The sequence below is a fragment of the Chiloscyllium plagiosum genome, chromosome 5 (assembly GCF_004010195.1).
Source record: "Chiloscyllium plagiosum isolate BGI_BamShark_2017 chromosome 5, ASM401019v2, whole genome shotgun sequence".
Classification (NCBI taxonomy): Eukaryota; Metazoa; Chordata; class Chondrichthyes; order Orectolobiformes; family Hemiscylliidae; genus Chiloscyllium; species Chiloscyllium plagiosum.
Window position 1 is genome coordinate 82,787,730 of NC_057714.1, and position 26,028 is coordinate 82,813,757.

The 26,028-nt window shown below is 41.0% G+C and overlaps 1 protein-coding gene across 3 annotated transcripts in view; it reads left to right on the forward strand.

Annotated features, from left to right (window-relative positions):
* The window catches only part of LOC122550048 (myosin-IIIa-like), a 284,716-nt gene that overhangs the window by 184,625 nt on the left and 74,063 nt on the right, over positions 1-26,028 (forward strand). For all 3 annotated transcript variants that reach the window (XM_043690484.1, XM_043690481.1, XM_043690483.1), the window contains exons 4-5: positions 1,140-1,244; positions 1,764-1,863. In XM_043690484.1, coding sequence (XP_043546419.1) covers positions 1,140-1,244; positions 1,764-1,863 — 205 coding nt within the window. The remainder of the gene's footprint in view (positions 1-1,139; positions 1,245-1,763; positions 1,864-26,028) is intronic.

The window sequence follows — 26,028 nt, forward strand, 5'->3', positions numbered from 1 at the left end:
TTTGGAGGGATGTGGACCGGGTGCTGGCAGGTGGGACTAGATTGGGTTGGGATATCTGGTCAGCAAACCGAAGGGTCTGTTTCCTTGCTGTACATCTCTATGACTCTATGACTCTATAACTGATATCATGGAGAATATTTAACCCTTAATCACAATCACAAAAACTGACTAAAATGAAATGAAGACCTGTGAATACTAGAAATCAGCAACAAAAAACAAGAGTTGAAGAATGTTCTTGGACTGGAAACGAACACTAACACTGTTTTTCTCTCTCCATAGTGGCTGCCAGATCTGCTGAGTTTCTCCAGCAATTTCTGTTTTTGTTACAGAGACACGTTGTCCGCTCATTTTCACATTCTGTTTCTGTGGGTTTACTGTGTGCAACTTGCTGTATTTTCAACATCACCATAATGGCTGCACTTTCCAAAGTATTTAATTAGTTATAAAGCACATTGGGACTTCTGGTGGTCATGGTAAATGTGATATAAATATCTGATTTTATTTTTGTCTTTTTCACTCCTGCATTGATAACTGTGTCTTCAGCCAACTGAACCCACTTTGTTTCCTTTTTCTTCATTGATATCCTCCCCTTGCTTTCAAATCCTCTCGTGGTTTCAGTCCTCCCTATATCTATAACCTGCTGTAGACCAACAACTATCCAACATATCTAGCCTCCACCTCTCTTACATGTTTTGACTACTTTGTCCACAACATTGGTGGCTCTGACTTTTATCTCTGCAACATTGGTGGTTGCACCCTGAGCTTCCTGTGCCCTATCCTCTGGAAATCCCTCCCTAACTCTTTCACACTCCCCATCCCCATAAGATATTTCCTTATTGCCTAAACTTGGCATCAACTGTCTTAAATCAAGTCTCTAATTCCTTATGAAGCTGGGTATTAAATTTTATTTGCTTTTGAAACTCTTTGGAATGTTTTACTGCATTAAAAGTGTTATATCAATTTAAGCCATAATTCATAACCATCTTTCTTTAGTTTTCTGAGGTTTTTTTTGGCTCAGCTTCCATATTTCTTACCCCTATGTGAAGGACCTTGGAAGCTTCCGTCCCTATTCAAGGCACTATCGAAAAGCAAGCTGAAGTTATTATTGTCATTAACAATCATTTTTTTTGTTCTTTCAGTTGTGCAGTGGAGGTTCTGTGACCGATCTTGCCAAAGGGCTGTTAAAACGAGGTGAGAGAATGAGCGAACTGATTATTGCCTACATCCTGCATGAAGCCCTAATGGTAAGATTTATATTTCATTAGCATTTACAGTCTGTCAGTTCAAACTAAAGCATTTCACAGAGTTTCAGCCCCAATTACAGTCACATGTGACAGTCACAGTCCAAAGCGAGAGGGCATAGCTTTAACTTTGAGAGGGGAAAGATATAAAAGCGATCTAAGGGGCAACTCTTTACACACAGGATGGTGCGTGCATGGAATGAGCTGCCAGAGGAAGTGATGGAGGCTGGTACAATTACAACATTTGAAAAGCATCTGTTTGGGTATATGAACAGAAAGGTTTTGGAGTGATATGGGCCAAGTGCTCGCAATTGGGATAAGATTAATTTAGGATATCTCATTGGCATGGATGAGTTGGGCCAAAGGGTATGTTTCCATGCTGTACATCTCTATGACTCTATGATTCTACTTCAGTGAGATGCAGGTGGCATGCTAGCATTAAAAATGGCTCACTTTTTAATGTTCGCTGGGCTTTTTTCTTGGTTCAGGAATAATATAACATCACCACTGAATTTTCCTTAGGGTCTGAAACATTTACATAACAACAAGACAATCCATCGGGACATCAAGGGCAACAACATCCTATTAACAACAGAGGGAGGCATCAAACTCGTGGATTTCGGTATGTAGCAATTTGCAGGCAGTAGAAGGAGCCAGTCATTCTTCTCAGCAGTTTCCAATGGTACACTGAGCACTCAGGACAGGAGGCATAGTGTTAGAAGCTGTAAGGATTCTGTCTGAGAAGCAAGTTTATTTGTCAGTATTCACTTGTACCCAGTGCATTTGCAGGTGTCTATGTAGAGGATGAGAGGAAGGTTGATGAGAAGTATAGGAACTTGGCAGATTTTACCAACAAATAAGAAGTTGTCATATCAAGGCAACCTGCTTCTAGTTTTCCAACATTAAATTGCTTATATTAGTTTTAGAAATCATAACTAATACAGAGGACACATAATTATCAAATCAATAGGTAAGAAAAAATGGAGCCAGGAAATTAGATCCTTACATGCAAACAACCTTCAGTGGAGAGACAATATTTCTAAATCTTAAATGGCAGATTTGCAGGGTAATGTAGGAGGGACTTCAGTACAGAGGGAGTGATTTGAACTCTGTTGGATTGATGCAAACTACCATTATCCCTGAGTAACCAGTTTCCCATACTGATCCTGCACACGCCCATTTTAGATCACCAGCAGCTCATTCTTTCAATGTGGAGATTCTGAACAGAAATTGGCAGCCAATTTAACTGGGCAGGGAAAGCTGGTGTGATTTCCTACAGAATCTACCAAGCAAGAAACAGAGTCACGGCTGGAAGATATGATGTTCTTCTGGATTCAGAGGGATCCTGTTGCAAGCTCCTTCAGAAAGCTCTGAGTATCGTGACAGATCCTTGCATTGCTGCTTGCCAAACAGCTGCTCTCTGGGAGACTTAGGCTGGAAAAAGATTTGGGTGGCTGGATTTTAACCAGCTTCTCGTTCAAGCTGGGAGCTTGGGGAGGGTTCCAGGTTCCATGAAGAGAAGTGGGCATGGGGAGTGTGGCACTCAGCTTCCTTGTCTATGAGAATCACATTTTATCAGAGGTCTGCAGGTCATTTGCTGCATGGTGAGACTGTCAGGTGACACCCCCCAATGACCCATAAGACCTCCCTCTAGTCTTGGTATGAGGGGGAGGGGAAAACTCCTAATTAGGGATCACATGATCAGTCACCCTGGCAATAATGGCTGATGGCCCTCCAAGAAGCAGGCAGCTCTTGGACACAGGCTTCCCTCCTTTAAAGAGATGAGAGTCCCCAGGAACTGACTGATTAGTAACCAGAATGGCCTAACAACTGGAGAATGCAGAAGAATCCACAAATCTAAAATTGACTGGGCTTCATACTGCTGAAGTTCAGATGTTATTCAGCCTCCCTCAGGCTTTACCTACTGGCTTTTGAAGTAAACTATTCATGTATTGACAAACAAATTATCATTAAAGATTCCTCCCAATTCCACTGAAATAGTAGATGATTGTACTTACACTGCACTCTTAAATGATAAACACTATCAGATTGAAACTTTAGTTCAGGTAGGAAAAGGTCGCTCAGTGAATGTTTCTTAACATTTAGTTAGACCACTGTAGTGAGCTTTGAGCCTGATTGTGATTTGAGATCTAGCTCAAATGTGTATTATTCTCTGAGCTAATACAAGGAAGGTGGCTGCTTCACCAAGGCACAGTGCATAGCTCGTGCCTCTGAGACAGAGGCCACTTTTTTTAGCAGAAGGAAATTTTTGTTCTGTTTCTGCCAAGAGGCTCTTGATAAAACTGTTACGCCAATGTTATGCTATTGTTGTTGAAGCAGTTGTGCTTAGTGACCCATCGCCTAAACAAGCTGATTGTTTCTGTTTTTGGATTTCAGAGTCAGCATTATACTAGATTTCTGACAATGAATGCTGGAAAGAAAGATAGAAACAAAAAAGAAAATAATTCTTACTGATCCTGAATAATTCGTTATTTATATTAAGGTTAAGCATTTGGATTTTTGCCCCTCCCTCTCAGTCATTTTCTCCTTCAACAATTAAAGCTCTTTCTTGAAATGTCCCTGATGAGTGTAACATCGATCAGTGACTTCTTCCTGGTCCTAATTAACACCATGCTTAAAAGCGAGTATATTATGTACTGAAGTAAATTAATGCATCTCTATTAATATCTTTTTAAAATATAAATGTAATGAAGCATCATATTATCAGATGAATTGTTTTGGTCAATTTTTAAAGGAACAATTTGTTACTAATAAGTAGGAGGTACAAATCAGAAACAACTGGATTGAACATTTATTTAATTATTAATGTACAGATTTATCTGATGGATAAAAAAGCATTTTTAGTGGACTTCAATTTGATTTGTTTTCCAAGAATAATAACTGTTACCATTTCTGTAAATTTCTAGTAGCTTAGAGAAGATAGAATTAAAAGTGGACCAGACATACAGCGATGTCATAAAGGCAAGGAGGTGAAGTTACGTATTTGCTATGTTCTGTTATTCTGTTACTTGTAATGAAATCAGAACAGAGATCTTCAATGCGTTTTATGCTTTCTTTGTAAAAACAGAATAAATGAAACAGTCCCCTTGACAACCTCCCAAAGTCGTTCACATAACAAATTGATTCTGTCATTATTATGGCTGAAGCTTAAAGCACTTTCAAACTGGTTGCTTAACCGGTGATATTGTAGCAGTGAAGCGATTGACTGCTGTTTCATATGTCATTCTCTGCAATGAATCAGTAATGAGATGACACGGACCATTCCCTGTTATGTTTATAGGATTCTGCTTCAGGTGCATATACCATTGGTTTTCTTCGGTGTAGTTATGGTTTCTGATGACAAGCTGAATGGTATAAAAATGTAGTGATTTTAGTCATTCTTAAGATGACATAGAATGGTTCAGCAAAGAAAGATACTCAATAAATTAAATTTAATCCCACTACTCAGATGTATCCCATAACTCTGCAGTTAGTCTCCTCAAGAGGGCATAGTCCCTACCTCTGAGTCGGGAAGCCGAGGTTCAAGTCCCACCTGCTCCAGACGTGTGCCATAACAACTCTGAACAGTTAAAAGAAAATATTCTCTTCAAGTTCAAGCCCAATGCCTATCAAACAATCCAGTGGAATCTGATTCTCCCACCTTTTCATGAAGTGCACTCTAAATCATAATTTTGCCTTCTTCTCTAGTTAATTTGTCATCTATTATAAGTCTATGACCTCTGGTTATCAACATCTTTGCAGAATTAGACAGCTTCTTCTAATCTACTCCATTAAAACTGCATAAATTGCGATGGCCATTACTAAAATGCTCCCTAACCTTCTCTGCTCTAAGAACAATCACGGTCTACCCATGTTCTCACTAAGCTGTGCAGTTGTGCACAGCTATTTTGACATTCCATGCAAGTGATCGACATATCAACACAGAATGCAGCATTGACGTCCATTTCCAGAAGTCGCTGCCATACACAGACCTCAGAGATTCACGCAGAAAAGAAAGAAATAACTCGGAATGCTGCATTCCATAAAACTGAAGTTCCTTGTCACTTATCATCCTGGTAAAGGTCTGTACCTGGTTCAAAGCCTTGACATTTTTCACAGTGTGGTACCCAGAATTGCATATACATTCTCACTGAGCCGAACCTCTATTTATAAAGCAATAACACACCCCTTTTGTATTTATTTCCCAATTTACGCTTCAACAGCATACTTTCTTAGCTAGCTTATCATCTTGTCTTGTCACCTTTAAGCAAATATAAATATTTTCCACAGATCTTAGGGTCATACGTAGAGTCATACAGCATAGCATAGAAACAGACCCTTCGACCCACCCTGTCTATGCTGACCAACAAACACCAAACTATACTAATACCATTTACCCAGACTTGGTCCATACCTTACTATGGGGAGAAAGTGAGGACTGCAGATGCTGGAGATCAGAGTCAAAAAGTGTGATGCTGGAAAAGCACAGCTGGTTAGGCAGCATCCAAGGAGCAGGAGAGTCGACATTTCAAGCATAAGCTTTTCATCAGGAATGTAGGAAGGGTTGGGGGTAAGGGGCTGAGAGATAGAACATAAAACAATGCAGCACAGAACAGCCCTTCGGCCCTCGATGTTGGGCTGACCTGTGAACTATTCTCAGTTCGTCCCCATTTACTATCCCATCATCATCTATGTGCTTATCCAAGGATTGTTTAAATCTCCCTAATGTGGCAGAGTTAACTACATTGGCAGGCAGGGCATTCCACGCCCTTAGCACTCTCTGAGGAAAGAACCTGCCTCTGACATCTGTCTTAAATCAATCGCCCCTCAATTAGTAGTTATGCCCCCTCGTACAAGCTAACATCATCATCCTAGGAAAAAGACTATCACTGTCTACCCTGTCTAATCTCCTGATTATCTTGTATGCCTCTATCAAATCCCCACTTAGCCTTCTTCTTTCCAATGAGAACAGACCCAAGTCTCTCAGCTTTTCTTTATAAGACCTTCAAAAGTTAAAAGGGAGTGGGGTGGGGCTGGGGAAAAGTTAACTAGAAATGTGATAGCTGGATGAAGGGGGGATGATGGTGATAAGTCAGAGCGGAGGGTAGAGTGGATAGGCAGGAAGGAAGATGCACGGGTGGACCAATTCAAGAGGGCGGTGCTGAGTTGCAGAGTTGGATCTGGGATAAGGTTGGGGGAGGGGAGATAAGGAAACTGGTGAAATCGACATTGTTCCTGTGTTGTTGGAGGGTTCCAAGGTGGAAGATGAGGTGTTGTTCCTCCAGTCATCCAGTGGCCAGGATTTGGTGGTGGCTTCCTCCAATCTTCAGTGGCAGCTTCCTTTGGCACTGCAAGAGGTGTGAAACCTGCACCCACACCTCTCCCTCACCTCCATTTAAGGCTTCAAAGGATTCTTCCACATCCAACAGAGATTTTCATGCTCATCCAAGCACCTCATCTATTGTGTCCATTGCTCTCAATGTGGTCTCCTTTACATTGGGGAGACAGGATGCCAACTTGCAGAACGTTTCAGGCAATATTTCCAGGACACATGCACCAAACAATCCCACCACCCTGTGGCTGATCACTTCAACTCCCCGTCCCACTCCACCAAGGGCATGCAATTTCTGGGCCGCCTCCACCACCAAATCCTAGCCATCCAACAACTGGAGAAAGAACACTTCGTCTTCTGCCTTGGGACCCGCCAATCACACAGAATCAATGTCAACTTCACCAGTTTCCTCAACTTCTCCACCTCATCCCAGTTCCAAGCCTCCAACTTTGCACCGCCCTGTCCTCCTCCCCCCCCCCCGCCTCATTCCTGTTGAAGAGCTTATGGTCAAAACATCAACTCTCCTGCTCCTCGGATGCTGTCTGACCGGCTATGCTTTTCCAGCACCCCCATACGTTTTGACTCATATCTTACTAAAGCATGGTATTTTAAGTATTTGGCTAGAAGGTTCTTAAATGTTGTGAGAGTATGTCCCTCCACCACCCTCTTAGATAGTGCGTTCTATATTTCTACAACCCTCTGGGTGAAAACCTTGCCTCAAATTACTTACTACTTACCTTAAACTCCTCTTCCTTGGTCTTAGACAATCTGCCATGTCCTTCTGCCTGCACACACCATTCTAAATTGTTCCAATTAGGTTGTACTGCCTCTCTACATTGTTCCTCCCAAAGTTCATCACCTCACCCTTAACAACATAAGATTGCAGCTGCCTTCCCTCTGCTCACTTCATTAATCTCTGACACTTTGTTTATAATTCTCCTCACTAGTTACTGCTGCCAAATTTTGTATAAGCTCCCAACTTCATGATGTTGCTCCCAATACCTAGGTCCAGGCTAAAGGAAAGCAAAGAGAGGGACTTGCACACTGGTTTGGAGGTGGGTGCTGGAAATGTTTGAAAAACCTTATTGGCTATTTTGCCATCATACTCCTACCTCCAATCACCTTTCCCCAGGGAAGATAGAGCATGATGGGAACCCATGGGCTTATCAACAAGAAACCACTTGATATTACTGATGGGGCAATTATTAAATTTTCAGATTCTTCCAGTGAGGAATTGAATCAAGCTGTGTGTATAACTCAGCTGTTCATGTGCGGTGAGTGCACATCAGAAGGGGTGGAGCAGCTTGACAGTTCCAGTCGATCTGACCTTTACATGATAAAGCAGGTATCACCCACAGGCATTGTTCCCCCTCATGTCCCAGACCCTTCAGCAGTACTCACATTGTTGTCACAAGAAAGCCTGAGTCAGCTGGCTATCTCTCCTTAAATACTGATCCTGGCAGTGGGATCTTAGTTGGCTGCTTCCAGTGAGATCATGTCTAAAGTCCCACTACAGACATTAACAGGATTAAACTTGGAAGAATCTGCCTATTATTTCTAACAATGACATATCAGACCTCCAATGCAAAATTTTCACTGGTCAAGTAAATCTCAATCCACTCTCTGCTTCTTATCCAATAGTTAATTTTACACTGAAGTTATTACCATGTATTTCATTCCATACGTCTTTATTTCTTGTATAGGTCTATTTTGTGTTCCTTGTTTGAATACAAATCAATTGCACCATCATCATAAAGCTTGAATGTCACATCTTTCTGACTTATGGAACTTTGTTTGGGTTGAACCTAATGCTTTACAATGCTATCACTGCTTTACTGTTTTCTTGGTCAAACATTTCTCCTGTACCTGTTCTCAAGTTACTGATTTTGGCTCTTTTCAGCAGAAATTTCAACAAATTAAAACATTCCTGGGCATCAGGATATAAATGGGACTTAATCTTCAAGGACCCCTCTGCCCCTCCTAGAGGTGGACAAATGAGGCTGCTTCTAGGACCTCCATCCAATTCGGAATGGTGGGTGAACTCAGTGGCTAGAAAGTCAGTGAGATTTATTGACGCTGTGGTTGGAATTATACAGCACAGAAGAGGCCCTTTGGCCCATTAAGTCTGTACCATCAAAAATTATGTCTACCTACACTGGTCCCACTTTTCCACACTAGGCCCATAGCCTTGAATTTTATGACACTTAAAGTGTACATCCAAGTATTTTTTAAAGGTTATGAGGCCTCCCGTCTCAGCTACCCTCCCATGCAGTGCAATCCAGATCCCCTCCACCGTCAGAATGACAACGCTTTTCCTCAAATCTCCTCTAAACCTCCTACCTTTCACTTTAAAATTATGCTCCTTTGTTATTGACACTTCAACTAAGGGCAACAGCTATTGTCCATGCCCCTCAGAATCTTATACACCTCTATCAAGACCCGACTCAATCTTCTCAATTCCAAATTAAACATCCCAAGCTTGTTAAGCCTCGCTTCATAGCTGAAATCTTCCATCCCAGGGTGAATCTCTTTTACACCTCTTCCAGTGTGATCACATTCTTCCTATAGTGTGGTAACCAGATCTGCATATAGTGGCCAAATATAAGTCCTGTACTGCTTCAAAATAACCTCCCTGCTCTTATAATCTATGAGACAAATGATAAGGCAAGCATCATCTTTGCTTTCTTAACTTGACCTTGTTAATCTGTCCTTCTGCCTTCAGGGATCTGTAGACAAGCAATCCAAGATCTCTGTGTTCGTCTGAGCTTCCTATTGTATTGGTATTCATTGTGCAATCCCTTGTCTTGTCCCTTCTTCCAAGGTGCATTACCTCACAGTTATCAAGGTGAATTTCCATCTGCCACTGATCTGCCCACCTGACCAATCTGTTTATATCCTCCTGTAATCTAACACCTCCCACCTCACTGTCAACCACCCAGCCAATCTTTGTGTCATCCACAACCTTACTTATCATCACCAAACCCCTGCATTGTTTATGAATATCAATAAGGGGCCCACCACAGTACACCAAGCTCCGGTCATACAATCACCCAACACCACTCTCTGTATCCTGTCAATTTTGGATCCATCATTCCAAGTTACCCTGGATCCCATGATCTTTATCAGTTTTCCATGTCAAAGAACTTGCTGAAATCCATAAGCATTAACCAAAAGCCATGGCCTCATCTATCACATGGTTATGTGTCCCACCACATAAGGTGTTGCCAATGTGAGAAGAAGAATTTGAAGATGTTTTACGATGGAGGCAGTGTTGGAATATGGAAGATTCAAGATGACACAGGCACTGTACTTTTAAGACTGTTACATAACATTATAACATATATTCTTCCGGTATAAAGATACCCACCTTGCCATCAGCCATTCTGTACCACAAAGTTAGTGTAGTCAGCCAGCTATGTGAATGCTATGGACAGTAACATCATAAGCACAACTCCGGATATTACAATTGTGTAAATAGGTAGTGTTGTTAATAAACTTCAAGACATCCATCTCAGCAAGTTCCCAATTCTGTGTGGTATATGTTATTGGTATTGATATACAGAAAACTAAAATGACAAAGTTATTCATCACAGCTAGTTAGTGCCAGTACATGGATGCAAAATGCTGAGTAGGTTACAGCAACACAGCAGTTGTGGAAAGTCTTTTGCCTAACAGTCATCCATCAGTCTGTTCAAGTTCAGAATCCATGCCCACCAGCTACATGCAATTTGGTCTTTCACTCGCCGTAAAACCTGCTTGCATATAAAATAATTTGATCAGTCCAGAAAACTCCCCACAAGACATGGTGAACCTGAGTGCAACTAAGATATCCTCAACCAATCTATAACTCCAGAATGGAAACCCCCAACAACAGGTATTTGTCCGGCTCATACATGTTCACACATCTTACAGTGGTATAAAAGGTCATCACAACATCGAAGACCGACGGGCCTAGACTGTTCTATGTTCTATGTTCTAGATCCTGTGTAATGGGTTTGTTTGGATTTCTATTGACTGCAAGTTTGTGTTGAAAAGCCCGCCAATAAACAAGTGCAAGCATAATGAGCAGATCCATTTCCCAACACCTACAGAATCTGGGGTCACTATTCATTGATTTTTTTTCCCACTGGAGCACATTCCCTAGAATGAGATGTAACCCTGCTTCCTTCCCTGTTGGGCTAGGGATATCCTGATGATGAAATTATTACTCTATATTTTTGAATTTCCTCAATCTTCTAGTACTTTACTGTATTTTCTCCTAGTCTGTGTGGTCAATCAAATTCCTTCCCTTTTTACTCTGTTATTTTTATATTTCTCTGCCTCTGGGCAATAGATTTTCTCCTGAGTTTTTTCACTATCCCATCCTCCAGCCAATATGTGATTTTGTAGAAACTCTGCAATCAGCCCATTGAGTCTGTTTTGACCGTCCGAAGAGCATCTCACCTGGACCCATCCTCACATCCTATTCCTGTAATTCTGTATTTCCCATGTCTAATCCACCTAGCCCTTACATCCCTGGACATTATGGAGCAATGTAGCATGGCCAATCCACCAAATCTGCACATCTTTGGACTGTGGGAGGAAACTGGAGCACCCAGAGGAAACCAATGTAGACAAGAGGGAAATGTTCAAACTCCACACAGACAGTCGCTCTAGGCAGGAATCAAACCCAGGATTTTGGCACTGTGAGGCAGCAGTGCTAACCACTGAGCCACCATGCTGTCATGTCTCCATGATTTGCAGGATCAAACTCTGAGGCAAATTTGTGTCAAGAACTTCAGCACTAATCTGGTGCTGACGACCTGAGGAGAATGTTTGTCTTGCAGCAGACATGCATTTTTTCTGATTTGTCACTCAATGTGGACTAAACCTAGGTGCTTGGCAGCTTATAAATCTGGGCTTGGGCAGTGGACTCAAATGTCAAGGTAGTTGTCAAAATGTAAATTTCCAAGCATTGGTATTTCCACTTCCCTGAAGGCAAATTTTAATGGTATAATTAATAAGGAAAATCAATCTTTGGCTGATGGCTATGAGAATGCATTATCTGGAGACCTGTCATGTAGAAGAATAGGCAACTACCACAAGAAGGTAAAAACAATGACTGCAGTTGCTGGAAGCCAGATTCTGGATTAGTAGTGCTGGAAAAGCACAGCAGTTCAGGCAGCATCCGAGGAGCAGTAAAATTGATATTTCGGGCAAAAGCCCTTCATCAGGAATAGAGGCAGAGTGCCTGGAGGGTGGCGAGATATCTCCCGAAATGTCGATTTTACTGCTCCTCGGATGCTGCCTGAACTGCTGTGCTTTTCCAGCACCATTCTAATCCAGAACTACCACAAGAATCCAATTGCTCAGACTGAAACACTGCTCTTCAACATGGTGGAACCACCGTTTAATGGGATCTGATATGTTTCACTCATTTCTAAAGCCAATGATGGAAATACACAATTGTGCTGTTCGCCAATTTGCTTATAAAGATCTGTTGGCAAATGCTGTCCATCTAAAAAGAGCTAAACAATTTAATTCTCAATTTTTTTTTCAACTGTTGACTCTGTTCCTTCAGTGCCATGTTAGGCAGCAACAATCCAAACTTGACTCTTTTTATGTTTTCATGGCATGTGAGCATTGCTGGTTGGGCCAACATTTATTGCCCATTTCTAATTACTTTTCAACTGAGCAGCTTCCAGGGCCATTTCAGAGGGCAGTTAAGAGTCATCCACTTTGCCGTGAGTCTGGAGTCACCTGTAGGCCAGACCAAATAGGACATCAGATTGTTGGTGAAAATGGTGAGGAAACAGGCAGCATATTGTTGGTGATGGCCAGTTGTGAAGCTGTTGCTGTGACCACTGTCCCTTTTAGGACAATGCCTCATGCCAAAAGCTGTCAGGTCAATCCCACCAATGGCCAGGGTTGAGGACATGGTTGAGAGGGTTGCCTCAATACCTCAGAGGTCAGGCAGGCTGTGGGCTGTCAGGGCTAGGCAGGCCAGCTAAGTTGACCAAATTCCTGATAAATACAGGGCTAGCATCCTAATGGTACAGCATGTATCAGCTGATTAAGATCCAGCAGTACTGCTACACCTACAGAGATGAAAGATGTGTAGTAATGTCACACTTTTTATGACCAGTGGTTTATAGCCAATAAAGTACCTTTCTAAGTTTTGTCCCTAGCATAATGGAGGTAACATGGCAATTAATTTGCGCACAGCCAGGTCTCGCAAACAGCAATGTGATACTGACCAGACAATCAATGCTTTTTGTGATATTAAAATATTGGACAGGATCCCAGGGTTGGCTCTCCTGCTCTTCTTAGAAATAGTACCAAAGCAAGTAGATGGGTCTCTTTCAAGAGATAGTTTCTCTAACAGTGCAGTACTCCCTCAGTACTCACAGTATCAATCTTGATTTTTGGACTCAAGCTCGAGAGAAGGATTTAAATCCAGAACGGTACAACTCAGAGACAAGAGTGCTACCAGCTGAGCTGTAGTTGACATTATGGTCATTAATCCTTAGTTCTTTCTGTAATGCAGCTCAAATAAAAAGCTGTACAACTGAATGTAGGTTTTTCTGTAGTTTGGTTTGAACATTCTTATACATGATGGTGAGCTTTCATGCATTTCTGGCAAGGCCGAAAAAATGCTCATGAATGGGACAAAAATAGTTCAGTGAAGAACTATGCATGTAATTAATGATAGCCTTTACAGAATCATTCTAGGACTGAATTTCCTTACATCTGTTTTGTTTTTGCAACAATTGGCAGAGACTGCATTTAGATGACTGGACACAATGGGTCTCCTTCTGTGCTATGTTTGTCTATACAGAGAAATGGGAGCCTTGGAATTAAACACCTCAACCATCCCGAGCAATCCCCACCCCCACAAAAGGAGAGAGTGTTGAGGAAAGGGGAAAGACTGACAAAACGGTAAAATATTCCAAATGTGCATTTCTACAATGGCAGATTTTGAGCTGTCCATGGAAAGCAGAGGACCCTTTGTTAGTCTATTTCAATTGGCTCTCCCAGAGCAAATGGGAGCCTAATTTCAAACTTGGATTTTTGTGTGTTTGTCTAGGCTCAGAAAATGTAGCAGTGAATTGGAGGCAGGGGTTGGTAACTCTACAGGGTAATGCCCTTTATAGCGATCCATGTGAGCCAGGAGGAACGGGACTATTAGTCCTGGTTTCTCAGGAAGCATTTGATCTCAACCCACTATTCCCAGCCTCTTTCTGTCTGTTAGGATTATTGACCTCCCATCCTCTCACCTCTGTAGGTGCTTTTTCCTTTATCCAAGTGATTACACCATCCCACCCACCATATCCAATGGCCCTTCTCTTCATCGTCCCAACCTCACACTCTTCACTCCAATGTTTTATTGTTCCTGTGCTGTGATTGCAGATTCAGGTTGCTGCATTTCCACCTAGGTGCCAGCCAGTCAAGCTATCCACTGAGTTAGCTAGGATGAGGAATTCTAGAATGAGATCCTGCTGGTGACTTTGGAAGGTGCTTCAAGTGTTTCCATCCTCCCCCATTCCCTTGTCAGTAATACATTGGCTTCAAGGTTTTGCAATGCTCTGTTAGAGCAAGAGATGTCCTAACAAAATTACCAACATTGACTTCCATCAAATACTCTAATCTTCCGAGAGGTAAATCACATGTCAGCCTCATAATTTAAAAGGTTAACCCCATCAAATATCTTTTTCCTTAATAGTAAACATTATAGAACTACATCATGCAGCTATCAGCACTCCCAATTCCTCCAGCTACACTGGGAAAACATTATCCTTTTAATTATAGAAACATCACCAGGTCAGCTGTAATAGAGTGTGAGGGAATATGACAATGAATTGGAAAGTGATAATAACACAGGCCATGTTGACTACACCTAATCATTCCTTACCTTTCCAAATATGTATAAATCCTGTCCCTCAGGATTCCCTCCACCAACTTGTCCACCACCAATGTCAGGCTCACCGGTCTATAATTCCCTAGCTTGTCCATACCACCTTGCTTAAATAATGGTACCATGTTAGCCAACTTCCAGTCTTCTGGCGCCTCATCTGTGAACTATCAATGTTACAAATATCTCAGCAAGGGGCCCACAGAGTTCTAAGGTACACCTGATCAGGTCCAGGGGATTTATCCACCTTGATGCATTTCAAGACATCCACCACTTCCTCCTCTGTAATATGGACATTTTTCAAGATGTCACCATCTATTTCCCCACATTCGATATCTTCCATGTCCTTCTCCACAGTAAACACTGATGCAAAATATTCATTTAGTATCTCCCCCATCTCCTGTGGCTCCATACAAAGGCTGCCTTGCTGATCTTTGAGGGGTCCAATTCATTCCCTAGTTACCCTTTTGTCCTTAATGTATTTGTAAAAACCCTTTGGATTCTCCTTAATTCTATTTGCCAAAGCTATCTCATGTCCCCTTTTTGCACTCCTGATTTCCCTATTAAGTATGCTCTTACTGCCTTTATAATCTTCTAAGAATTCACTCGATCTCTCCTGTCTGTACCTGACATATGCTTCCTTCTTTTTCTTAACCAAACCCTCAATTTCTCTTGTCATCCAACATTCCCTACACCAACCAGCCTTTCCTTTCACCCTAACAGGAATATACTGTCTCTGGACTCTCGTTATCTCATTTCCAAAGGCTTCCCATTTTCCAACTGTCTCTTTACCTACGAACATCTGCACCCAATCAGCTTTTGAAAGTTCTTGCCTAATACCATAAAAATTAGCCGTTCTCCAATTTAGAACTTCAATTGTTAGATCTGGTCTATCCTTTTCCATCACTATTTTAAATCTAATAGAATTATGGTCGCTGGCCCCAAAGTGCTCCCCCACTGACACCTCAGTCACTTGCCCTGCCTTATTTCCCAAGAGTAGATTAAGCTTTCTATTATTTAAGAAAGATAGTAAGGACAAGTCAGGGAACTATAGACCGGTGAGCCTGACATCAGTGATGGGCAAGTTGTTGGAGGGAATCCTGAGGGACAGGATTTACACGTAAGGACTGATTAGAGATAGTCAACAGGGCTTTGTGCATAGGAAATTATGTTTCACCAATTGGATTGAGTTTTTTGAAAATGGAACAAAGGATTGATGAGGGCGGAGCTGTGGATGTGATGTATATGGACTACAGTAAGCGTTCGACAAGGATCCCCATGGGAGGTTGGTTATAGAGTCTGAGAGTCATAGAGATGGACAGCATGGAAACAGACCCTTCGGTCCAATTCATCCATGCTGACCAGATATCACAACCCAATCTAGTCACACCTGCCAGCACCCGGTTCATATCCCACCAAACCCTTCCTATTTATACACCCATCCAGATGACTTTTAAATGTTGTAATTGTACCAGCCTCCACCACTTCCTCTGACAGCTCATTCCATACACATACCACCCTCTGCGTGAAAAAGCTACTCCTCAGGTCTCTTTCATATCTTTCCCTTCCCTCCCTAAATCTATGCCCTTTAGGTCTGGACTCCCCCACCACTTTTTACCCTATCATGACCCTCATGATTTTATAAACCTCTATAAAGTCACCCCTCAGCCTCAGATGCTCCAGAGAAATCAGCCCTAGCCTATTTAACCTCTCCTTATAGCTCAAATCCTCCAACCCTGACAACATCCTTGTAAATCTTTTCTGAACCCTTTCAATTTCACAAAGTTAAAAATCACACAACATCAGGTTATAGTCCAACAGGTTTACTATCAGAGCTTTCAGAGCGCTGCTCCTTCATCAGGTGGTTGTGGAGTATAAGATTGTAAAACACAGAATTTATAGCAAAAGTTTACAGTGTGATATAACTGAAATTATTTGTTGAAAATGACCTGGATAAAGGTCTTTTTCAATATATAATTTCAGTTATATCACACTGTAAACTTTTGCTATAAATTCTGTGTTTTACAATCTTATACTCCACAACCACCTGATGAAAAGGGCAGTGCTCTGAAAGCTCTGATAGTAAACCTGTTGGACTATAACCTGATGTTGTGTGATTTTTAACTTTGTTCACCTCATTCCACACCAGCATCTACGAATCAAGTTTCACAACACTCTTCTGATAGGAAGGAGACTAGAATTGCATGCAATATTCCAAAAGTGGGCAAAAATGTCCTGTACAGCTGCAACATGACCTCCCAACTTCTGTACTCAATACTCTGATTGATAAAAGAAAGCATACCAAACACCTTCTTCACTATCCTGTCTACCTGCGACTTGACTTTCAAGGAGCTATGAACCTGCACTCCAAGGATTCTTTGTTCAGCAACACTCCCGAGGACCTTACCATTAAGTGGATAAGTCCTGCTGAAATTTGCTTTCCCAAAATGCAGCACCTCGCATTTATCTGAATTAAACTCCATCTGCCACTTGTCAGCCCATTGGCCCATCTGATCAAGATTCCGTTGTAATCTGAGGTGACCTTCTTCGCTGTCCACTATACCTCCAATTTTGGTGTCATCTGCAAATTTATTAACTATACCTCTTAAGCTCAGATCCAAATCATTCATATAAATGACGAAAAGTAGTGGACCCAGCCCCGATCTTTGTGGCACTCCAATGGTCACTGACCTCCAGTCTGAAAAGCAACCCTTCACCACCACCCTCCATCTTCTACCTTAGTGCTAGTTCTATGTCCAAATGGCTAGTTCTCCCTGTATTCTATGAGATCTAACCTTGCTAACCAGTCTCCCAAGGGGAACCTTGTCGAACACCTTACTGAAATCCATATAAATCATGTCTACCGCACTGCCCTCATCAATCCTCTTTGTTACTTCTTCAAAAAACTCATTCAAGTTTGTGAGACATAGTTTCCCCTGCACAAAACCATGTTGACTATCCCTAATCAGTCCTTTCCTTACCAAATGCATGTTTATCCTTTCCCTCAGGATTCCCTCCAACAACTTAGCAAGGGGTTGTTTTCCCTGGAATGTCAGAGGATGAGGGGTGACCTTATAGAAGTTTATAAAATCATAACAGACATGGATAGGATAAATAGGCAAAGTCTTTTCCCTGGGATGAGGGAGTCCATAACTAAAGGGTATAGGTTTAGGGTAAGAGGCAAAATATATAAAAGAGACCTAAGGGGTAACTTTTTCATGCAGCCGGTGGTGTGTGAATGGATTGAGCTGCCAGAGGAAGTGGAGGAAGCTGGTACAATTGCAAAATTTAAAAGGCATCTGGACGGGTATATGAATAGGAAGGGTTTAGAGGGATATGGGCCAAGTGCTGGCAAATGGGATTAGATTGGATTGGGCTATCTGGTCAGCATGGACAAGTTGGACCAAAGGGTCTGTTTCCGTGCTGTACATTTCTTTGACTCTATGACAGTCATCCATTTCTTAAAGATGCACCAGTCCTTGAGTGGCATCGAGTGAACAATTTAGTGAATAAAAACCATCTTTACTTTCTGCTTGCATACAGACAGAATTAGTGCTCTGCAGACGTTAATAGCCCAATTTTTATTTACAGTTTGCAATCTCTGAAGTCAGCATTAAACTGGGTATATAAACATTGCAGACAGTGTGTACCATGAAGATAGATGATTTGAACACATGCAGCCTTCCGAAGTAATAGTATCTATTACTGAGCTGCTGGAACATTCCCAACTGCCTCTGCAGAGATCAGTGAAGCAATTTGCTGCTGTTTCTCAGACACTCAGGAAGGCAGCGACACTGAATGTAATGTCATTCAATCAGATCAAAGCTAAACTTTTCTATCGACTCCACTTTCATACTCTATCCTTATATCCACTGATCCCCTTAGTGCACAAAAACATCTTTCAATTGAAGTCTCGAACATATTCAACAATTGAACATCCGCTATTCTCTAGGGTAGGAAATGCAAAAGAATTATAATCTTCTGAAAGAAGAAATGACTCCTCATTTTAGTTTTAAAATGAACACAGGAGTAGTTGCAGGCCATTCATCCCATTAAGTGTACTCTGCCATCCCAAATCATGGTTAATTATTGACATCCTTACCATTTTCCTGCACTATCCTATAACCTTTTGGATGTAAACATATGGAACTTAGGACTTGGGCTTACAGCTCACGCACCTGGCCTGGGAAAGAAAGTGTTCCTGGAAGCTGACCCTTCTGCCCCTCACTGGGGAGAAAGACTAATTGACCAGCAACTCCAGCAGTACCAGCAGCTCCAGAATCTCAGCAGTGGGTGGTGACAACACTGTAGACAGCCTCACAAGGAGGCCCCATGGAAGCTGGCCTAAGGTGGATATTGAGGATGGAGATGTTTTGGAAAGGTTTGGGAGGAGGGTGAGTTCAGCAGATAGGTTTTACAGTACAAGCGGGTGGAAAGGGAGTTGGGGGAAGGTTACCACCATCAGGAGATGCAAGTCATGATCATGGCTGATCATCACACTCTGTTCACACTTTTGCCTCATAACCTTTGATCCCTTTAATCGTAAGAGCTATATCCATCTTCTTCTTGAAAACATTCAATGTTTGGCTTCAATCACTTTCTGTTGCAGAGAATCCCAAATGCTCACCATTGTCTGGGTGAAGGAAGTTTTCCTCATCTCAGTCCGACCCCAGATCCTTAGACTGTGACCCCTTCTTCTGGTTTCCCCAAACATCAAGAATATCTTCCTGAATTTTCCTGCCTAGTCCTGTTCGAATTTTATAAATTTGTTCTACTCAAGTTTCTCCTCGTAGGGAAGCTTTACATTCCAGAGGTCAACCTTTACTGCAAACTGCCTGAGGAAATTTGGCTTCAGGTCTACCTGTCCATCTGTTTTTCCTCCTATCTCCAATTCTGAGGGATGGAATAATCATTTCCTTTGGATTTATCAATGCTTTTAGACAGCATATTGGTTTCCCATTGCTGCCTTCTGTTTCAGAGAAGGAGATCAAAATTATACAGTGCCTGAGGGGTGGTATTCTCCAAGAACTATATAGTTAAAGTAGACACCCTTACTCTGATACTCCTTTACGTTATGACTGAGACTGAAGAAGTGCATTGTTAGTCTCATCTCACTACTGCACAGATCATAACACAAGATAAAAATATCTTTCCCAGTTACTGAGATGACTCATTAAATACCTCAACCACATCAGATTTAAAAACAAAATTTATCAACCATGTTTCTTTCTAAGCACAAAGTAAATAGTTTATTATCCAAACAAAATGTATTCATTAAGGATGCAATAACTAGTTGATACACACAGTCAGTAATATGGTAATATTAATGTCAACCCCTTTAAATCATCCAAAACACACATACAAAATATACAAGGAAAATAGAGAAAAAAAAGCTCTCTCTGCAGAGTTGCATTTTATAAAAATATCACATTTTCTGGACATTTGGGCTATTCTTGGGTGTAGAATGTTCAGAGGTCTGTCATTCTGATGTCTGATACTTGTGATCTGGTCACTAATCATGTGTGATTGTCTTTCAAGTATTGGTACACATATCTTGCTCATGAAATATGATATTGAGAAGTTCCTTCAATCGTTTTTTCAGGAAGTCAAATAGGTTTCACCCTGAACTCAATAAGAGGGTTTTCTTTTTAGAAGTAGGAGAAATCAGTTGGGCAGCTCTCCTTCACAGATTTTGCTTCCCCAACAATTCTAGATTTCAAAGCACCATCCATCCAGTCACTGCTCAAAACAGTCCCAGCAAAGCAAGCGGTTATCACCGGTAATATGAATCCTGGAAGACTTGCTAAAAATATCTCCACTGTCTCAACGACCTCTTAAAGAAACCACTCCAGGTATTTCCATAATACCTAAAATATTTCCATGATCCTTTAAAATTTAAGTACTCCAAGAAATATTAAATATGAAGTGGATTTGTAACACTTGCAAGAAAGACTAACTACTGTTTGCCTTGCTAATTGCTTGCTACACTTGCACATTCAGTTTCCATACTGTGTATACAAAAGCAGTCAATTCACTTTGAATATCAGTGGACTTCTCATCTCTCATTTTTTAACAATATACTTTGCTTTGCTATTTTCTACAAAATTGGGTAATTGCCCACTTGTTCAGAGTTTAGTTTCAGTGTTCTGATAACAGCTAGACTTTGGGTCAGGAACCATGATACACTTGAAGATTCTTGAGGAGTAGTCAGTTAATAAACCATCCCTGGGAGTCTCATTCAGTTAGGGGTGAACTGCCCGGCTGAGGTCCGGGGATGGGGTAGGACTTTGTGGGAGTGAGAGTAGGTGCAGTGGGACTATCAGCAGCTCTGAGTGGCTGAGGGTCCCTCCAGAAGATGTTGATCAAGTAGGGAACTGTAGGAGTGCCTCAATATCCAGCAATTTCTATTGTGGCCATAGTGCCAAGCCAATTTAGTGCAGTGGAAATCCCTCCACTGACTGTCCTACAGCCTCACTTGTCACCATTGAACTTAATAAATCTATGCTGGACCACTTTGCAACCCACACATTTGACCTTCATTTCCAACCTTCCCCCACTTCGTCAGCCTGCTGCTGTATGGCCACCATCACACCAACTACACCTTCTGTCCCAACTCAAAATCACATTTTGTGCAGAATGTTCTCAACTAGCAATTCATTTGGGTACTTGCCGCTGGTCGGTGGTGCTGCCTCCTCGAGAATAGGCTGAAACCAGGAACATGGCACAGACTGATGCAAGTGTGGAGAATTGCCTGCATACATGTCTCCAAATCAACTCAGACTTAGGATGAAAAATCTTATCAAAATGTATGCTGATCAATTCATAACATATAAAGCACCATATACCTCACAAATGGCAAGCATTACTGGGGTGGTACCATGTGGAATATATTGTTTGACTCAGAACTACATTCCTCAGTACAATGTATCAATTGCTCCAGCTATTATTGAATACATATTTCTCTCTCATACACACTTCTAACTGAATTCATATTAAGTTAAATAAACTTTGTCATCTCATATTTTGTTTTTTACAAAACTTCTTTAATTGATTTTATGAGAACAGAATCATTTGTTCAAATTGTTTCTAAAATAAAATCTGATATTGAAGAGCAATGTAATTGTAAGCTGCACTATCAGAATACAATTTGTTACATCTTAGTATGCCTGCGCCTGAGCTTTTTCCTTTTATTAAATGTCTTTATTTTACTTCTTACATCCTGAAATGTCATTTATTACAACTTTCTAAACAAGCGTCATAAGAAGATGGAGATGAGTGCACTGGAGCATTGGATTATAAATAGTGCGTCATCCCTCTTGATGAAAGCACTAAATGACAACCTTTCAGTGCATGATTATCTGAATCATGAAGACGCCAAATTCTAGTGATTCCACAGCACTGTACAAGAGAGATAACAAAACCCCTGCACTGACTCATCACTAAGAACAAATTCCTCTCACACGCTGTCAACTCCTGGAATGTTATTCTCTTTAATTAAAACTGAAATGTGTTGTTAAGGGTTATTGAACATGCCCTGAAGTATTCATTCTAACAAATAGGCATCGGGGATTTATTGACAGTCGGGATGTGAGGTGAAGCGAGCTATTTTATACAAATATTGACCTTTGTCTTAAATGTATTTTTTTTGGAGTAGTAAAAAGTTATCTGGTTGTTTGACGTCACATTTTACATTTCTACTTCTGTTAAGACAGATCTTTACAGATAATGGAATTACATAGATAGCATTCCAAATCATGGAGGTTTCCCTTTTGAGAAATCATGAAATTAATATCAATGGCAATTTTTGAATAAACACATTCCTTTTTTTCTGTCACTAAAATCTCATTAACCAATTTCCAGGCATATGTCATTTAGAATTTGGTGACAGTCTAACAATTTGTATCTGTAAATAACAAGAAGAACCTACAAAGAGTATCGGCTACTTGGATGAAATTTAGTAAAGAGATCTCATTCCTTAATGTTGTGGATTGGCTTCTAATGGAAGTGACTCTGTATTTGTTGGATTTCCCAGTGCATGCATAATCTGTCCACTGCCTTTGCCTGGATTATCAAGTCTTTTCTCGTGTCTAAAATAGAATGGTGCCGAGAGTTTTTTAGAAGTCTGCACATATCCAAAACTTCTAACGAATGTTGAATTATCATTAGTGTATTGTTAATCTCATGTCAAGGAATATTCTTTGCAGATGTCTGGGTGGGCGTGAGATATCAATATGGGTCCATGCCTGGTTTATGAGCCCTATCTTCATCCTAAAGACTTTCCAATAGTGTGGACATCAGTTGTCAGCCAGTAAAGTTAGTGGCAGGTTGGTGGTTTGAGCAGCAGCCCCCATTTCTTTCACAGCTTTCTCTCAGAGGCTGCCATTGTTGATTGGAAACCCTTTTTGATGGTGGATCACCATTTTAGTAAAGATAGGGCAGCCAATAGCTTAGTAGGATTGTCACTAGACTCATAAACCACACCCCAGAATAATGTTATAGGAACTTGTATTCAAATTTCAACAAGACATTTGGTGAAATTAGAATTCAATAAATATCTAGTCTAGTGGCAACTATATAACTAGCGTCAATTGTTTACAAAACCCTTCTGGTTTGCTAATGTCCTTTAATAAAGGAAATCTGTCATCTTTACCTAGTTAAATGTGACTGCAGACCCTATACCACTGTGATTGAATTTTAACAAATTTCTGGGTAATTGGAGATTGACAATAAATGTTGTCCTCACCAGCAGCATCCACATTCCATGAATGAATTTTTAAAAGTTGGATAATGCTAATAGAGCAGAATTTAATGGGCACATTGAGACTGTCTTTGAAACATTTTCTTTGGCCCTCTTTGTGTTAACAGGCTCCCTTACACATTCTGAGTAGAGCATCTGTGTAAACAGTCTTGCCTTGGATATTCCAATGATAATGCCCATTGTGTCAACTATTGTGCCATTATCATGATCTCTGTACTTGATACACCTTGAAGGACAGTTATGGTTGTTCATTTGTGCTCTCACACAATCCACAAGAACCTAAGACAACACTATATTGATGACGCACTATAACTTGTCCAAGTCTCAGCATCCTAGAGAAGTGTGGGGCAAAGCACAGCCCAATAAACTTTGAGTTTAATGTTGGGTCTGATAACACTTGAAATGTTAGTATGCAATTTGCCATAGGTGGAATTAACACCTTTGATTAATTAGTGTACCTCTTCACCATTAGCATTTTGAGATGAATAGCTTTCAAGATAGTGGAAGTGAGAAATATTATCCAACACTTTCTTATGAATCTCAGTTGAAGGCATTGGATTTGAATAGTTTTGAAGAAGTTCTGAATAAATCATACCAAACTCAGAATGTTAACTCTGTTTCTCTCTCCACAAATGATGCCAGACCTGTTGAGTTTGTTTCAGATTACCAACACCTACAGTGTGTTGCCTTTAATGGATTTGATACACTTAGTGTGGGTTGGTATAGAACTTTGGTTCTATTCCTGATGAAGGGCTTTTGCCTAAAACGTCAATTTTCCTGCTCCTCGGATGCTGCCTGACCTGCTGTTCTTTTCCAGCACCACTCTGATCTAAACTTGGAACTTTGGTTTTCCTGGTACTCAGTCTAAGTCCCATTTGGTTGTAGAATTTTGTGAATACATCAACTGCTGTAGATTACAGCAAATACATCAACCAAATATATAATATAATTCCATTTCTTTGCACCAAAATGCAACATTAGGGCCATATGTCCACCCTTAGCATTTCTGGCTAAGAAATGCACATTTAGCATTATATTCACATAAGGTGTTGGGCACAGTTTTCAGCTCAGAGACCCATATTTACAATTATATTTACCATATAAGTTGGTGCATGGGATCACATAGGGAAGATGGTTTGTGTTGCCAAGAAAAGAAACAGCAATTTAAGATGCAACACACACACACACACACAGATGTGTATGGCAACTGATGAGCAGAAATAGATCCTCCTGCATCAACACCAGCCATTCATGTTTTATGCTGAGTGCTAGAGCCCCACTGTTCAAGGATTTTTATGAAGCTTCAAAAGTCAATTTATAAGCTGCATCATCAGCAAGATATGTTAGAAAATAGTTATCTTGGTTTTGGTCTCCGGTCAGTTGAGGTTAAAGAGTATACCATCAATGTGCATTATCTCACTGGGGGAAAACCTGTCAGATGTTAAGTTGCAGCATTGCTGTAATACAAATTGTGAATAATATTGGTACAATGACACACCTCTGTTGGACATCTGTTTTGACAGGGATGAAGCCTATGATGGAGTTATTGTATACTATTTCATGTGGGAGACAGACAATAATTGTGAACTTTGCTGCACACCTATATTGCTGTAACACCTTCCAAGCGCAGTTAATTTCACTTTTGTGAGATAGAAAAAAGCCATGTGTGAAAGGATATCATACCCTCTGATTTTTCTTGAAGTCAACGAGACATGATGATCATGTCAGTTAACCCTCTGGATGGTCAGAAGCAGCACTGGATCTCTGGAAGAACAGGTTCTGTATTTAGTGAGAACAGGCTAAGAAAGAATACAGATAGAACTTTGCTAGCAGTTGAGAGCAGTGCTATGATTGTGATCATCATAACATTCCAAAGGTCACTTGAATTTCTTCATTGTCCCAGAACATCATGAAAGGCAGCATGTATCTGAGAGATCAACCTGTTCCCTCTCTGTTCCAGTACAATTGTGAAGATATTGTAAGGACCAGAATCTACAATGCTTTCCAGATGGTTGACAGTAATTAGAGTCATAGAGATGTACAGCATGAAAACTGACCCTTCGGTCCTACTCGTCCATGCCAACCAGATATTCCAACCCAATCTAGTCCCACCTGTCAGCACCTGGCCCATATCCCTCCAAACCCTTCCTATTCATATACCCATCAAAATGTCTTTCAAATGTTGCAATCGTAGTAGCCTCCACCACTTCCTCTGGCAGCTCATTCCATTCATGTACACCCTCTGCGTGAAAAGGTTGCCCCTGAGGTCTGTTTTATATCTTTCCCCTCTCACCTTAAACCTATGCCCTCTAGTTCTGGACTCCCCCAGCCCAGGGAAAAGACTTTGTCTACTTATTCTGTTCATGCCCCTCATAATTTTATAAACCTCTCTAAGGTCACCCTCTCAGCCTCCAATGCTCCAGGGAAAACATTCTTAGCCTATTCAACCTGTCCCTATAGCTCAAATCCTCCAACCCTGGCAACATCCTTGTAAATCTTTTCTGAACCCTTTCAAGTTTCACAATATCTTTCTGATAAGAAGGAGACCAGAATTACATGCAATATTCAAACAGTGGCCTAACTAATGTCCTGTACAGCCGCAACATGACCTCCCAACTCATGTACTCAATACTCTAACCAATAAAGGAAAGCATACCAAATGCCTTCTTCACTATCCTATCTACCTGCGACTCCACTTTCAAACAACTATGAAGCTGCACTCCAAAGTCTTTTTGTTCAGCAACACTCCCTAGGACACCTACCATTAGGTGTATAGGTTCTGCTAAGATTTGCTTTCCCAAAATGC